The sequence below is a fragment of the Triturus cristatus genome, chromosome 4_2, assembly GCF_964204655.1.
Source record: "Triturus cristatus chromosome 4_2, aTriCri1.1, whole genome shotgun sequence".
NCBI lineage: Eukaryota > Metazoa > Chordata > Amphibia > Caudata > Salamandridae > Triturus > Triturus cristatus.
The window spans coordinates 297,048,443-297,065,432 of NC_140586.1; the positions used below are offsets into that span (position 1 = coordinate 297,048,443).

General features: G+C 40.9%; 1 protein-coding gene across 3 annotated transcripts in view; it reads right to left on the reverse strand.

Moving 5' to 3' along the window:
- Positions 1-297: 297 nt before the first annotated feature.
- Positions 298-16,990, reverse strand: part of TNR (tenascin R) — a 1,024,744-nt gene continuing 1,008,051 nt past the window's right edge. For all 3 annotated transcript variants that reach the window (XM_085601599.1, XM_085601598.1, XM_085601597.1), the window contains exons 21-24: positions 16,370-16,466; positions 12,443-12,604; positions 11,403-11,566; positions 298-4,771 (exon numbers count right to left, since the gene is read on the reverse strand). In XM_085601599.1, the coding sequence (XP_085457725.1) occupies positions 4,652-4,771; positions 11,403-11,566; positions 12,443-12,604; positions 16,370-16,466 (543 nt within the window). In that variant the 3' untranslated portion in view covers positions 298-4,651. The remainder of the gene's footprint in view (positions 4,772-11,402; positions 11,567-12,442; positions 12,605-16,369; positions 16,467-16,990) is intronic.

Below are 16,990 nucleotides of genomic sequence, written 5' to 3' on the forward strand. Positions count from 1 at the left end.
CTGGGATTGGCTTAGGGGAGCCAGGGTGCTTCCTGTGTGCTCTGTTCGAGTGCTGGGAGAGACGACGGTAGAGAGATGTGGCGAGACGCGGCAAGGAGGTATGTTTATTGTTTATTCTTTACTCCCTCTCCCCCCTGCCCTGCCACCTCGATCTGTGCCAGCAACCACTGGCTTGCACCCTGTATCAGAGGCCACCCTTTCCTTCTGCCCTTTCATGTCTTTCTCTCTCCCATTCAGTCTTTCATAGCATGATTCCACTGAGAAAAAAAGACACCAACACAGATCCATCCATCCCACTGGAAAAGTTTATTAACGAATAGAAAATGCATTAAAAAAAGGAACTATACATAGGCTAAGAGTAATCAGGATTAGAAATGCTGGTTAACAGCTATGGTTAACAATCGTAGATCCAAATTCTCAAAGCTACGTCATTTCAAGGGTTCTTGTTGGTTTTAGTTCATCAAAATGTTTACGAAGGATTCTGAATCCCCCGTATTCTTAAATAACAAGCACAATCCCAGAATAATGTATGTACAAAGGCAGTAAGAGAGGACTTCTCGAAAAGATTTACAAAGAGGCCATCATGGAGGGCCGGGACAGGGTGGGAACAGACAATGGTACTGGACAGCTGAAGAAGGCAGACATTCCAGGAAATACACACAAACTCTGAGGAACTGACAAGGTAGAGCGAGGCAGTTGAGGAGAGGGAGAGAAGGGTCGATAATTAGAGAGGAATGAGTTAATACAGAAATTGTGTTTAGGACCTCTCTAGCCATCTGCTTGTCACGCAGTGGAATTACCATGTTCATTACTGGGAAGGGGAGCATGGTTACTGTGGTCATCAGCGTGAGACCGGTCTAAGGACCTTACTCGATGTTTGATGCCAAGGTGCTGTCTTTGAGAGTGATTTTACCATCAATCACTAATTATAGCTACTAGTCATCAAATGCACTTCTGACTACAGCCACTTGTAAAGAACAGAAGCAGAATTGCTGAAGAACTACTTCTTATTCCATGAGGGTCAAGGGCAGGCAGCAAGAGAGGTGGGACAGGTAATGTGTGCCCTCAATGCAATACTATGGCAATAGGGATGCACTCAAAGGAATCTATTTTAAAAATGTAGCTCTTTCAGATGTGGTGCTCATGCAAGGTTTGCTCAATTCCCGGTAAACGAGGGGATAAGAAATTAGCAGCTAATGTATGAGCTTCCCATTGCCAAATGGTTAACAAAAGTAGATTCTACTCTGACTGCTGGGTGGGCTGATTCTTTTTTATCAATATTAGAGTGTTTTTTGTTATGTTGTTAGATCATTGTATTTTGGAAGGCTAGGATGTGTTCCCATGGTGGAATTGAATACTGGCTTCTCCCAGTACCCAGTGGGAAGTCTGGACCTGAGAGGCAGGAAAGGAGCTAGCATTTTTAAAGAACGGAAACAGGAACAACCCTTTGCTAGGTTGAATGTTCGCTCTAAGCTAAACTGATATTTTGGAAACCATGAACTGGGCACATACAGCCAGAATATCTGTAAATGTAGTTGCAATAAAAGAAGAATCCTCCTTTCTTACTGAGTTCCAGGTCTCTGCTCTTTGGTGATCACTCATGAATGAAAGAAAATGTGCTGAGGGAGAAGATAATGATGGGTGCAGAAAAAACTAGATAGATCATGGGAGCTCTAAGGAATAAAAGTGGAATACACAAGTTAAAATCAGGGCGGAACACCCCGTAGGGGTTGCAAGGAAGTATTATTTGGCACAAAAAGTGATGAAGCAACTCGTGTTCCTCTTTGATAAATGGTTTAAAAGGATGCTGAAACCCAAAGTAATATTTACTGTAAAGTGGTATGCATTACCAAACAAAAAGAAGGTTCTTGATCAAGTGTTATTTATTTCACATAGAATCGGGTTTTGAGGAGTGTATGAAAAATGTAAAGAAGTACTGTTTTTTTCAGAAATATGGTCAAACGCATGGACAGTGAACATTATTTGAAGAAAAAAATTAGATTCATGATACAAAGTGTGCTTGGGAGTGAAACAGCGGTGCCTTATGAAGAGGTGTGTGACCTGCAAGGCAGACAGCATGTAGGGTTTGCAAGTCTCCAGCACAGTGAGACATGACCAGATTGGATTGGCTCATATTTTATTACTTGCAGTCAATTGTAATGTAACTGCACTAATCATATTGCTGAGAAGGGAGATGGGCCTATTTGGCAATGAGTAGAGTGGTGACTTGTTATGGTATTGCAGTAAGGTGAAGGATTATCCTTAACTGAGAACCTCACAATCATGATTCTTAGATGGATTGATGTGGAGAGCTGGTCTTTAGGCTGAGGGAGAGTGAAACTCCAGGTCACAAGAAAAGTAACTCTGAGTTTCTTTGGCAAACAGATACTCACATTTTTATCATCCATGCTGTGAGGTGGGTGGAAAGACATGCCTTTATGTGGAATGTAGATTAACATTGACATTAGCTCACACCAGACATATTGGCACAAAACATTTGTAAGTGATAACTAACTGCTGAGGAGCCTACTACAAATCAGCACCTGCTTCTCTCAGCAGCTAGGGTCGAAGGCAAAGAGGACGAGCAATGAGCAATGTCCTCCACTTGAGATCTGACACTCTACATTAGAGTGCATCTCAGCACCCTACTGGTGTATCCAGTGGTTTCTAGAAATCAGAAGATACAATTCTAAATTTGGTTGGGTTAGACAAGATATCTGCTTGGCAATTATTGGAAGAGTGGGTATTGATCTCTTTATTGTCTTGGTTAATAGAGGCTTCATTCTCTTCTACATGACTCTTTTGAAGGTTCTGGTTTAGTGGTGGCAGAGAAGGAATCTAGAACTGCTAGCATTAGTAAGTAGTATGGACAGAATGAAAACGTCTTGCGTAATTATTGGTAGCAGACAAGAATGCTTGGTTTCCTTGGGTTAGAGTTTGCTGAAAAAGCCTAACTGACATAGTGGTGGAGGAGGATGCTACCTGTCCTTGAACTAGGGGTGGCATATGGAGCAATTAGCTCTCCTTCAAGCTGTAGGAGAAGAAGAAGGACTCTACATCACCTTGGGTTAGTAGTGGAAGACAGGGTATCTATCTCTCCTTAGGTTATTGATGGTAGAAAGAAATGCTTGTTCTCCCTGAATTAGTGATTCTAGACAGTTGCTTTCCTTCAGTCGGGGTGGAAGAAATTACCTATGATTCTTATGTATGAGTGGTGATAGAGAGGTATTCTAGTTCACCTTGAGTTACAGGTGATTGAGAAGGATGCTAATTCTCTTTGAGTTCATAGTGATCAAGAAGGATGCTATCTCTCCTTGGATAAGTGGAAGGCATGTGCATCTTAGGTTAATGGAAGGCAGAGCTGGACACCTGTACTCCTTGGCTTAGTAATGGTAGACGAGAACACTAGGTCCCCTTGGGGTATTGGTGGTAGAAATGGCTTTAGGCTCTCTTTGGGTTACTGGTTGAATAGAAGATGCCTATCTCTCCTTGCTTAAGATAGAGAGAATATCTCTATGTCAGTTAGCAGAGGTAGAGAGGAGCCTTAAGTCTCCTTGGTCTACTAGTATAAAGAGGGGCATTAGCTCTACATGGATTAGAGGTGGTAGAGAAGGATGCTTGGCCTCTTTCGGTAGATAATGGCTTTGAAAATCTAATATCTCCATTGGCAGGTAATGGGTAGAGAGGGTCCTAGATCTCATTAGATTAGTGCTAGTCTAAAGAAACACTAATTTTGATGAGTAATTGTCATAGAACAAAACCATGTTTCTATGCACTGTTCATGGACAAATGATGATTCTACTCTATCTGGGTTAGTAATGGTGGAGAAGATCACAAGTTCTACTTTATTAAGTTGTAGCAGAGAAATAGTTCAGCTCCTTTTTGTTTGACAATAGACTGAGAATAATGTTAGCCCTCATTGCGTTAGTGAGGGCAGAAAACAATGCTACTGTTCCAGTGGTAGCAGAAAAAGATTCTAGAAATCATTTGGTTAGCAGTTAGCAGAGGGTGCTAACTCTCCTTAAGTTGGTAGTGGACTAGTTCTCTCTGATTTGGTAGTAAGAGGAGGAATGGCAATTCTTCTTGAACAGGTGACGGGCGGTCTTTTGGGAGTAGAGTTGATTGAGAAAGAGACCAGATTTCCAGATCTAAGAATGGGTGAAGAAGGCCTTTGGCCTTCACAGTTCCCCTCTTTTGCCCTCTCCGGATTCATCTTTATATCATCCTTTCATATCCAGCCATAACTTTTACATAGGTGCCTAGGGCATCCTGTGCCCCTCCCCCCCAATAGACTCAAACCTTGTTGAACATGGCTCTGTATGGGCTTGTCAGTTAATGTAAGGAGATGTATATGAGGTTCCTCTTTGTGATGATAAAGGAGAGGGAACAATGCAGAAGGCCTTTTCACTGAACATGTGCAACCTGAAAGACACAACCATAAACATTCTTTTGGGGGAGCGGGAGAAAAATCTGGCAATTGAACAGTTAAAAGGAGAGCACTGCCTTAATCACCTCCTCTTTTGGTTCAACATTCTCCCCATGTGCAGACAGCAAGTTGTGACAGTGAATGTCTTGAATTCCAAATGATCAAATACAAACTAATCACAGGTAAAAGGAGGTGGGGCCTCGGTGGGTCATGGCGTCTCCTGTCTCACTTCTCTGTGGACCTCTGTGTTTTTCCAACAAGACTGCGGTGGTTGTAGGGACGGGTCTTCATCTCCACAAAGGGAATGGAGAATTCGTGGCCTTTCCAGTGATACCAGTTTATACCCTAAAAGAAGAGACAATGAGAGAGGAGTAATGGAGGTCTGAGGCACTAGTCAACCACAGTTTCAGAATCACAAATCATGAGATGTACTAAAATATTAGATTCTATATAATGATTGTTGAACTTTTCATTTACAAGAGGTGGGTGGGGGCACAGCTCTTTAAATTAAACTATCAAATGCTATGTCTTATATTTAAGCTTGAGCAGTCAATTTAAAACCTTCTCATGTGGTGCCTACAGTGAGAATCTAGACAACGAGAAATATTTACAAGGAAGTGGCGGAGTGCGGCAATAGCATCCTTGGCTTAACGCTGCGCTCAAACACTTATGAAATGCAGGGCTGGACCGTATTTACAAGAATACGGTGCAGCCTTACATTACCCCCTGCACTGGTGCTAATTTAGCTGCCTAGCGCCAACGCAGCCCCTCTTGCACAGTGCAAGGGTGCCTGGGTTGTATGTGCAGGAAGGCGTCCCTTCCTGCACGTAAACAATTTGAAATGGTGTTTTGAAACTTCTATGTGTGCTGCTTAATGCAGCACACATAAAAGTTGCAAAACGTCATTTTTTTAATGATTGTTTATGTGCAGAAAGAAACACCTTCCTGCACATAAACAATCAATGGTCTTTTGCTGTTTCTATGTGTGCTGCACAATGCAGCCCACGTGGAAACAGCAAAAACGAGGAGAAATGTTTAATTTCTCCTCGGCGTGCCAGGGTAAGACCAGGCTTTCCCTGATCTTAATGTTGGCGCTCGCTGCCCCATATTTACGCCACACTTGTAAGTATGGAGCATCATCAAAATCAATGGGTGTTGCGGTAGAACACCCACCACAACACCCATTGCTCACCCTTTTCACTCTAAGTATAGCGTGAAAGGGTGCGTTATTCATTAGGCGGCGTTAAGCCACGTTAAGTGGCTTAACGCCGCCTTGTAAATAAGGCAAAACCCCTATTGCCACAGGAACGTCGTTAAATGTGACGTTGTTGTGGCGATAGGTGCTTGTAAATATCTGCAAAATAAGCCTTGTTTATACTTGAATCGGTATGAAAGATAGGCGGTGTGGGTCTGTCATACATGGTACCAGCAAAAAGAGGAGGTCTGTCACTAAGTAAAATCCATGCACTTTTTAAAGTAGGATCGCAGACTGTAGGCGTGGAACCCTGACTCGTGTCAGAAGTGGGATTATGAGCAGAGTGTGCACAAGTCACTCACATGGTGTGAGCTGCACAGTGATTGGCTCTGATTGGTGAACCTCTCTCTTTGGTGTAAGAAACAGCAGAAATACGAGTAAATGTGATGATAACCTTCTCATCTCGTTGGTGGTAGCCGAGCGCTCTATAAATGTTTGGCATGGTATGGTGAGGTATCTCGTATGATAGAATGAAGCGGACTCCATGAAGCGGTGCTAGCAGCTGACTGATTTTCCACTGAGTGCAGGAAAACCTCAGCCATGTCAGAAGTGGTGAATTAGGAAATCTGTTATGAATTTGTTTGAAGTAGATATGCATCACTTGTGTTTATGTTATGGCAACAATACTGAACACAGAAAATCATTACAGAGATTCCCCACTATGGAAGGTTTTTACAACAAACAATTCATGTCATTACTGTATCAGAGAGGTATTTTTTGCTATATAGGTGAAGCCTTCTTGGTGGAAATTGTTTTTCTACAGAAAAACAATTTCCACCAGTGGATTATCACAAGATCATGGAGGAAGGCTGCACCTCCTTCCTCCTTCACCTCAGGGGCACCCCTCTTACTCATTCCACACTTCAGCAAACTAACATAGGGGCATATTATCAAGCCAGGCGATAAAATTATCGACGCTTTAGCGGCAGGAAACTGCCGCTAAAACGGCGATAATGGGCTTGATAATATGCTCTATGGAATTCCAATTGAAGCCCATGTTAGACGTGAAGGACATCTAACCTGAGCTTCAATTGGAATTCCATAGAGCATATTATCAAGCCCATTATCGCCGTTTTAGCAGCAGTTTTCTGCCGCTAAAGCGGCGATAATTTTATCGCCTGGCTTGATAATATGCCCCCAAATCTGTTTCCAAATCAACTCTCAAAAAGGTCAGACTCCTATACTCACCAGTCTGAGAAAAGCACCCCATTCCCTTTACTATTTCTTGATTTGGCTTTGTCAGCATCATGCTTGCAGATTTTCTTCAATTTGCATTTTCTAAAGATATTCTCTATTCTAGGGCCACAACCAGAATCCAAAGAGACCGACAGCGGAGACACGTTGAAGCGAATATCAAATTTAAAAACGAAGCTTCACTTATAAATCCATTCACCGAAGTTAACAGCTCTTGCTGTCCCACTTGCCTTCTTCGGTGGAGAAAGAGATCTCTCAAGGAAGACATCTTCATATGTGGAATCGCTGAGATTCCAAACCTCCAAAGTTCTAAATCAGACTTTCACGGGTGCTGCAGCAAGTCTTTGGAACTCTTTACCAGTCCACTTGCCTAATTTAGAAAACTATTAAAACTTAAACTTTTGTACCTTGGACAGAAATAAGGTGCATATTTACAAGCCCCTATCGCCACCACAACGTCACTTTTAGTGACATTGTGGTGGCGATAGGAGCTTCGCCTTATTTACAAGGCAGTGTTAAGCCACTTAACGTGGCTTAATGTTGCCTTGTAAATAAGGCTCCCTTTCACTCTACACTTAGGATGAAAGGGGCGGGCAATAGGTGTGGTGGTGGGCGTGCAACTTCAACACCCTTTGATTTTCACGCTGTCCCCTATTGACAAGAGCAGCGTAAATAGGAGGCAGCGCCAAAATTAAGACCAGGGAAAACCTGGTCTTAAACAGGCAACACAAGGGGAAATGCTTTATTTCTCCTCGTTTTTGCTGTTTCCATGTGTGCTTCATTGGGCAGCACACACAGAAACAGCAAAACGCCAGTGATTGTTTATGTGGAGGAAAGTCCCTCTTCCTGCACATAAACAATCATTTAAATAAAAATGCCCCTTTGCAACTTCTATGTGTGCTGCATTAAGCAGCACACATAGAAGTTGCAAAATGGCATTTAAAGATTGTTTATGTGCTGGAAGGGACACTTTCCTGCACATAAACAATCTTCCCCTCAACAGAGGCTCCCTTGCACTATTGTGCCTGCGTTAGCGCTAGGCATCTTAATTTAGCGCCAGCGCAGGGGGAAACGCAGGGCTGGACCATATTCTAGTAAATATGATTCAGTCCTGCGTTTCTAAAGTGACGGAGCGTGTCATTAGCCTTCTTGCCTTAACGATACGCTTCACCACTTTCTAGGAAATATGCCCCTTAGTTTTAAGTTCCTGATGACTGTATCCAGTCATCTTTGCACTTGTTATCCATTGGTATTCCCTACACTGCCTGCGTTTTATTGTACGTAGAGCACAATAACACCTGGTTGCTGGAACTACGCTATGTAACATACGTAACATTTCTTTTAACGCTAATTATTTTTTATTTTACTTGCCAATTCTTTCAGTGAATATACACGATATAGGCTGACAAAGGTATTGCATCCAGGAATACTGACTGCAACAATATTGTGAAGGGATGCTTAATTTGTAAAATAATAAGTGGCAGACTCCAACGTTCAGGTCAGAAGCCCATGGCTGGTGCTGTCGAAGGTTGGGGTGCCAACTCCCACGGCTGCATAGTTTGGTTCCACCTCGTGCCTCTTTAATCCACCACCAGACGCTCCCCGCCTCTTTATCGCCCTCTTGCAGGTTCATTTTCAGCCATGCTTTCTTCCTTTATTTTCCCATTTTTCTCCTCCTCCATTTCCCCGTTAATGGTCCTCTCTCTTGCTGGATGTTGAGCTAAAATACGAGCTGGTCCCCAAACATGAGTCCTGCTGGGTTCCGCCTGGAACCACGAGCTCAAATTAAGCACTGTTGTGAAAGTACGTATACTTAGGTAGGCACAGGTTTACTACCCCCACAGCTATGCACCTGAATCTAATCAAGGTGCACAAATGTGGAGGTAAGAATAGTAAATCTATACTTACCTACGTATACTTACCTTCACATTATGGTCGATATTCTGGCTGTGATATTGTTATGGGACAGTATTTAAAGACAGTATGCTGGTGAAACAGTCATCAGCGCTGCCGCTTGCTATTCAATTATTTAATTTACACTTCTCTCTGTTTTCATCCTGGATACTCTTTGGACGTGTCACTTTTTTCTTAGTAACATGAGATGTGTTCTTTGAAAAATGGGAAGAATGTGCTTTACCCTTGAGTGTCTTTTGTCCCACAGCTGCACGTGTATACTCCACTGAGAAGATCGAGGCGTGTTAATGTTGCGGTTTTGCTACTTACTCTTTTAAAGAATTGGCAAATAAACATAATCGAATGGAGTACATTTTATTTCTTGTTGTCGGGAAATTGGCAAAATGGATAATGGAGTGAAATTGCACGTATGGATGATTTTGATTTTATACAAAGGGCCCAGTCAATGCATGGCTTGGGTTTGCTAGCGGGTCATCCACCAGACCTGGTGGTGCAAACTCTGCAAACTCATTGACTAGCAAAGATCTCTTGTAAGCCTGAGATGGGCATTATGCACCTCGCTCTCCAGTCTGGGATTACAGAATTTTATGAAATATCTTGAGATGAACACTAAGGCGCATATTAACAAGGAACAGGGAAAATTGACGCTAAGGGCGCTTAGCGTTAATTTTTTTAACGCCCGCTATTACTGGATAATATTGCCTGGTTATCGCGTTATTAACAACGCTAACTGCCTAGGCGATAAAAAATCCAGCGATAGCGGCATTTTGGGAGGTTATCGCTGGTAATGCAGCGATAAAACTACAAGGATAGGGATATCCTTGTTGATAGCCCATGGTGGATTTAGCCATGTAATCCACCTCCCATTGGATTATATGGCTAAGTCTGAAAATTAGCAGACGTAAAAAAGCAGCGTTAACCGTGGTTAGCGCTGCTTTTTTTGTCTCTAACAGAGTTAGCGTGAAGCTTGATAATAGGAGAAATGTCACTTAGAGACATTTCTCCTATTATTTTGCTTTGGAATGCCCATTTTGCATCTCATTAGAGATGCAAAGGGAAGCGTAGTAAAAAAGGGTGCTAACATGCGATTTTTCATGTTAGCACCCTGTTGTTAATAGGGCAATATGTTTATCTCTGCTTCTTTGGCTTTTAAAGCCAAAAAAACGGAGATAAACCGTTGTTAATATGCCCTTGTTAATATGCCCCATAGTGTGTTGGAGACTGCCCCAGAAACAGCCTTCTGTGTTGTGCATTTGGGTAAGGAACCCACATTAGCTATTACTGATTTAATCCTAAATGGCAACATTTCAACCAGAACAGAAAATCATAACAGAATGGCAACATACACAACCCCTTCATGAAATTTCTCAGCCTTGCTAGACTCCCTGCTCTGCTTTTACTATGCAGTCCATCAAGACCGAAACATCACATCAAGGGTTGCATTTTGGTCGCACACCCTGGTATGTGCTGTGTATTTCTGATTGAACCGTTCCTATTGCCATGATGCCAGGGTCTTATGCCATTGGCACATTCTCAGTGGCCCAACGCACTATTTTGGGACCCCTCTACAGAATGTAATGAGGGGCTCCCTAGTGTTCCATATCTCACAGATATTCATTGGCCGAGGGCTGAATGGGGGCCACTAATATTGTGGGGGCCCCTGGAGGGTTTGGGGGCTCCCCTGCACCATGGAGGCTGCAATGATATGGGTTACTCCCCTGCACATTCTTTGTTCCGCAAACCTTGAAGAAAATTACAGGAGTCATTTTGATGGATGCCTCAAAAATCTCACAATGACTATGAAAGTACACGAAGCAAACCCAAGTCTTATATGGGGGAATGGCGGAAGGGGCTGTTTTCAGTTAATGTTGTGTTTAAATGTGCAGTGGTCTTGAATTTGTATAAACTGCAGTAAATTAGATTGTGGGTAAAATACCACATGAGTTGGCATTAGTCCTGGGCGGAGTTCTGTGTTGTGACCAAAAAACTCCACCCAGAAATGGCAAAGTGTGTTAGGTTGTGCTACTCATGCACATTTTTAGCACCAGGAGTTTGTCCCACACTGGAAAATCAGTGCGAACAGCATCATGCACAGCACAAGACAGCGCTGCTTCTTTCTGCCGATCGAGTAGATGTTCTACTCGAGCAGCAGCTTCCTCAATGTGAACGGAAGATTTCTCAACGCGAGCAGTAGTGCCCATCCGCAACCTCCTGTGTTGAGGAATTTCGGCAGGAGGTGGTTTGGAGTAAGATTTTGCTCGCTCGGCAACTTAACATTGGCGAGCGCGAGCAAGGAAAAACTCCGCTATACAAAGCAGAGTTTTTCGGAACTCCGCGTGCCACGTGGAGCCGGAGTGGAAAAAACTCTGCGAACTCCGTGAGCAGAGTGGAATTTCATGCCCAGGCCTAGTTGGAACAGTTACTTAAGTATAGCTTACACTGGTGACAGTATAGAAAATGCTGGCAGCAGTGTGATTATGTAGTAGGTGCAAAGTCTTGTGTATGGAGTTACTCTTACATAGGTTGCTGGTCATTCAAAGAGGCAATATAATGTCCAGCACATGCAGGCCAGTCTTGCTGCTAAAAATAGACAACATAATCCAATGATCTCACCTGACTATGTCGAGATTCTCCATATTTTCCATTCAGGTTGGTGCGGTGGCAGTTCTTGAACCACCAGGCTCCTTTATAGGACATGGCGCAGTTGGTAACAGCAACATCATTGTCTCTGTCCTTGGTGGAGAATGGGCGCCCCTGGTGGTATGAGAGGGAATCCCCTGCCGAGAAAGGAGAGTTTGTCATTGCAAAAGTGATGGCCATTTATTAAAAAAGTGAAGAGCTGGGCCAAAAACCTTTAAAGTTGCCTTTTAACAGCTTCTGTCTTGGTCTGTGCGAAAGTTAAAGGCTCCAACAGAATTTAGCAATCTAGCTCACAGGGCATTTGAAGAACAAAAATTCATAGCTCTTGGTTAACTAAAGTCATTTAAATATGGCTACTTTTTCTCGTGCTTTTGTTCTTTTTAACTTATTTTTATCCTTTGTAAATAAGATAAAACAAATACACAGGAAGAGGACACCAAGCATGAGCAAACTATTTGTAACAATCACACGTTTGGTATGTCATCAGTGGCATACAACATGCCAGAGTCGACCACAAACAGTTGGTATGTAGTCATTTGTATGTTTCCAACAACATATTAAGCCAATGACTACATACATAGCACAACCAATATAAAGTTCAGAGTAGTCTGGTTTCTGGGGTAGATCAGATCTCTAGAGAGTTCTTTCCAGTGTGTAAGACAGTCATGCAATTCCTTATCTACCATATATTTACACATTTGAACTTCATCAGCAACTGCCCATTCTTTCAAATCTTACTAATTCTCCACCTCCGGGGGGGTTACTCACTGATAGTCATTGTTGCTTTTCAGTGCTTGACTAGTAGCAATGAAAATTGCACACATTATTTCTTAATCAAGTTTCCCTAGGCAACAAGTATACTCAACAGACATATGTTCTCAATCTATGGTGACATTAATATTTTTCTGTATCTATATAGCTCTGCTAGCTAGTCACAAGGAGTCATGTAATCACCTTCCCTCAAAGTTAATCCATAATGTTAACTGTGCTCTTTGTTACTGGCTATTACCTACCAGAAGTGCCATTAAAGTCCCCCAAGCGCAGCTTATACATGCTACTGGCATCTCCGATGGAAAATTTGTCATAGTAGGCATACACTGCCTCCTGTCCATCACGCATGTCTATGCGGAGCTCGTACCGACCCTGGGATGTGATCTTGTGCAAGTTGTCCAGCCCTGCGTGGGAGAAGAGTGGGGATAAAAAATGTCAAAGACTGGGAATGGTTAGCAGAGCTTATTTATATAAATTGGCATGTGGGAATGTTCCAAAAGGAGCTAAACTTATTGTAATTTCATAAATGTCAGATGTACGGTATATCTCAAAAGATATGGTTCAGAGTATCATTGTAAAGACTAACTTCTGACATACGTTTCAAGTTCTAAATATCATTTACAAAAATATTACCTAATTGGAGTTAATAATAGAACATCTACACCCTACAGGACGATTTTTGTAAACAATTTTTAAGGACACAATATTTATGACAATGCTATTCTGACATACAATAATTTCAAAATATATATATGTTTAAAGAGATTTGAGGCAATTCAATTTATTTTGAGAGAAAGCCATTTTAGTTAGTATTATAACGATATAATCCTGTTGCCAAATTTAATTTGACCACTCCCAAACAGCTTCACCAGTGAAGAATGCACATGTTTATGAGCAAGCATAGGCTCATAGACATTACGTAAGTAATGCACGTGTTTTCAGTAGACTGTCTTTTTGGTGGTTGAATACTACTTGACCCAAATCTAACTTTTTTATAAAGCTGTTGGAAACTTTCTCAAACACTGAATGCACTTTAGATAACCATAAGAATTGTAAATTTACTGTAGAATCAAAAATGCAATGATAAAGTTTCATGTCTATTTCATATCTGAAATAATATTTTTTAGAAGGCTCTTCAGACAAATAATATATATGATTGACAATCAACAAATACATGTTTGGCCTTCTCAGAGTTAAGACAAGTCAACTGAATCTTCATAGCTGTATGTTTTAATTTATAAAAACTGGGTTCATTAAGGAAAAAAGGGCTGATTAAAATGTCCTACTGAAACAGGCCACAAAAATTCCATGTTGGAAAGGTGCATGAAAATCAAGTCATCATTTTGAGGGTCAGTATTTTCTCTGCTGAGAAACAGGGTATAATGTCCTTATAAGGTGGGCACTAGATTCACCAAAGCAAGCAAGCAAGCAAGCAGGTGAGGTGGCAAGATGCACAAAGTATACTTGAAACTTACAGTGATGTAAAGAAGAAAATACACCTGTTTAGAATGGTTTTGCATATTAGGAATGATCTGATCTTCAGGTCCTAACAATAGATAAAGCTAAACTCAAATGACGAATTACATAGCTAAATAGTACATATTGTCTCAATTTAGTAAACATAAATTCAGCCAACTTCCAGAAGCCTTGTGTGAACAAGTATGTGCACCCTGTTATTTTGTAATATGTGAAACCCCTGTTAGCAACTCTAACGTTAAGTAAATGTTTCCTGTAAGAGTTAATCAGTCTCTCACTTCAACTTGGAGGAATTCTGGCCCATTTGACTTAACTTTGAATTCTGGCCTACTTGACTTTGACTTGGCCATCTCTAAGGCCTGATTGGGTTCTTTTTCAGCGATCCAGTAATAGTTATATTTGCGTATTTTGGAGCATTGTTCGTTTGCATGATTTACTTGCGGCTGGTCCCTAACTTTTGGAGGCATGGTATTGCATTTTAATCTAGAACGTGCTGGTATAGAGAGGGATTCATGGTAAACTTGATTGTGAGGTGTCCAAGTCCTAGTCCTGCAGCTGCCAAGAAGGCCCGGTTCATCACCTCTCTGCCACCATGCTTGACTGTTGGCATGAGGGTTTCGTGGTGATATGCAGTGTTGGTTTTTCACCATACATGTCATTGCACATTACAGCTATACAGCTCTACTTTGATCTCATAGGTACAGAGGGCATTGTCCCAGGAGTTTTGAGGATCATTCGGGGGTTAAATTACAAACCTAAGCCATGCAGCAATGTTCTTTCTGGCGAAATAGCGATTTCTTTTGGCTACACTCCCATGTGAGCAATTCCCAATACTAGAATCGTTAACTCTAATGTTTACTGTGTTGACAAAGGCCTGTGGATATCTGGATGTAGCTTTTGTGCTCTCTACAGTCTCTAGGGTAATCACTTGGTCTAATCTTTGGATGAAAGTGCTGAGACGATCACTCCTGTGTAGATTGCCAACCATCCTGACCTTTCTCCATTTCTAAATAATCTTTTGCACTGTGGAATTATGAACTTCATATTGTTTTGAAACTAATCCAATATGCACAAGTCAGATGCATGACTCTCTCAAAGATTGTGGAGCTGTCTCCAGGTAGAACTTGAAGTTATGTCGTCTCCCCCAGTGAAAGAATTTTGCTTATAAAAGAAGTTACTTGAATGATAATGTCTATTCCAACCAACTAATCCTAGAAGTAGAGGTCAGTAGGAAACTGTCACCCTCTCTTCTGGCACAACCACATATAGTCTGTTGATTCTGTATCCATGCTTTCTAACATTTCAGCTTCTCTTCAGAGAAATCTGCTTATATGTAAAAGAAGAATCCTGATTGACAAGTAAGTGTTTCACACCAAGTGTGGTTGGCAGAAGTTTGGGGTTGCCCCATATCACTTTTTTTCTGGAACATCAGAATTCTACTAAGACGGATCCATGGCTGTAGAAACCATTGATAACTGGCAGATCATAGGTTGAAATTTTGTATGGGCCTGCTCACACTTTCATTCTTGTGAAGTCTACAATAAGAGTGTTCCTCAGTTATGTAAAATTAGCACCTATCTTTTAAATCAGCTGAAGGAGTAACATTGAAAGCTTCATTAATTGATAAACAGTTTGAGATAATAACTTGTACTGTTTGAGAAATAAAACAAACATGGTAAATGTAATAAAAATATTAGGGGTAGGCGGAAATTGCATAGTCGCAGCACGCAAAGCTCCGCAAAACACGCATTTTGAGAACGCGAACAAGCAAAAAATTCCGCAAAGCCGCGGAACGCAGACTTTTGGGCAATTCCGCCTTCTCCGCGGAACGCGAAATTACCCATATTCCGCCAGGCGGAACTGAATTTACCGCCCAGGCCTAAAAAATATACATTTAATAAAGTAATTTTTTTGAAATATGAGTAGATATCCTCAAACTCAGCTTAAAGATGCAGCACTGGTTTATGCAGCAAAATAATTGCTTTAGGTCTTTATGGAGTCCTGTTATTTTGCATACATGGAAACAGATAAACGAAGATAGAATTTGAGCAGTGGGGTTTCTGAAGTTCCCAACCTGGTCACCATAGAACGAGTCACTCATGGACCATGAAATAGAGAAAATGTCATTAGTAATACATTGTGAAACTTTATTTACCTATATGAAATATAGAGACATTTCAAGAAATACTCGTAATAGCTTTTCAAGGTACATCATTCTACTACTCACCTTCTGAAAATAGATATGATACATGAAAATGGAAAACAATTGACTTATCTTAAAGGTTCAGTTTATTACAATGATTATTGTGTAGTATAAAGTTACAGTAGTGGCCAACAGAATATGAGGGAAAGGTTTGCTTGAATATACCCAAACATTAACGGGTCACTCTATACGTCAATACATCATATGGCAATAATATTTTATCTGGTACATTGACCAAATTCTTATTTTGTAAGGTAAGTATATAACTACTATTTTTAATTTCACTTATATGTGAGGAGTTAAGAATAGTATATAAAACCATTGTCTGTGATATGAGGTTTTATCTGACTATGTAAATAAATTGTCTTGAGAAAGAAAAAAGTTTTATTTAATTGTCAAAAATACCTTAACTTTGCATTGTACATTCTATGAATAGTCTTGCTCACTCTATACACTGTTTAAAAAAAGGGAGATGTAAGTGGTGACTTACCTAGCCAAAACTCATCTTCTAGGTTACCAAATCCAATGCTGTAATCTGCCCACTTCCGAAAGAAATCTGTCAGACCATTCTGCCTCCTCTGGAAGACCTGAAAAGTGTTTGGTGGGTACAACAAATTGTTGAGATGTCTACTTGCAACCAGGAGGAAGGTAACTACAGCCAGCGCTGAGAGGACTTACGCAACATGCACAATTTAGAAAATTAGACTACACATGTACACGTGCAATTATAACTTTGTCATGTACTCTGTTCTGCCAGTGAACAACTATTAGCATGATTTCTTGTGTGGGTATGCAAGAATATTACTTTTTTCTTTCTAATGGAATCTATACTGGCAAAACCTCTTTCATTTCCATCAGAACTCTAAAAATTATATAAGATTTAAAAAAAAAATACTTTCATCCGTTATTCTCTGCAGGCGAACCTTATCACATTTCAAGCTCATTTTTAGTATGCATGAGAAATTTTTCACATTTGTTCAAGCAAAACAGTAAAACTGTTATACTGCTAATTTTTGCTTACTTACTAAAAATGACATTTCTTGCATGAAAAAAACAGAACAGTTTTAATTAAATTAAATCGTACATTTTCATCACAAATGGTTGTACCCTA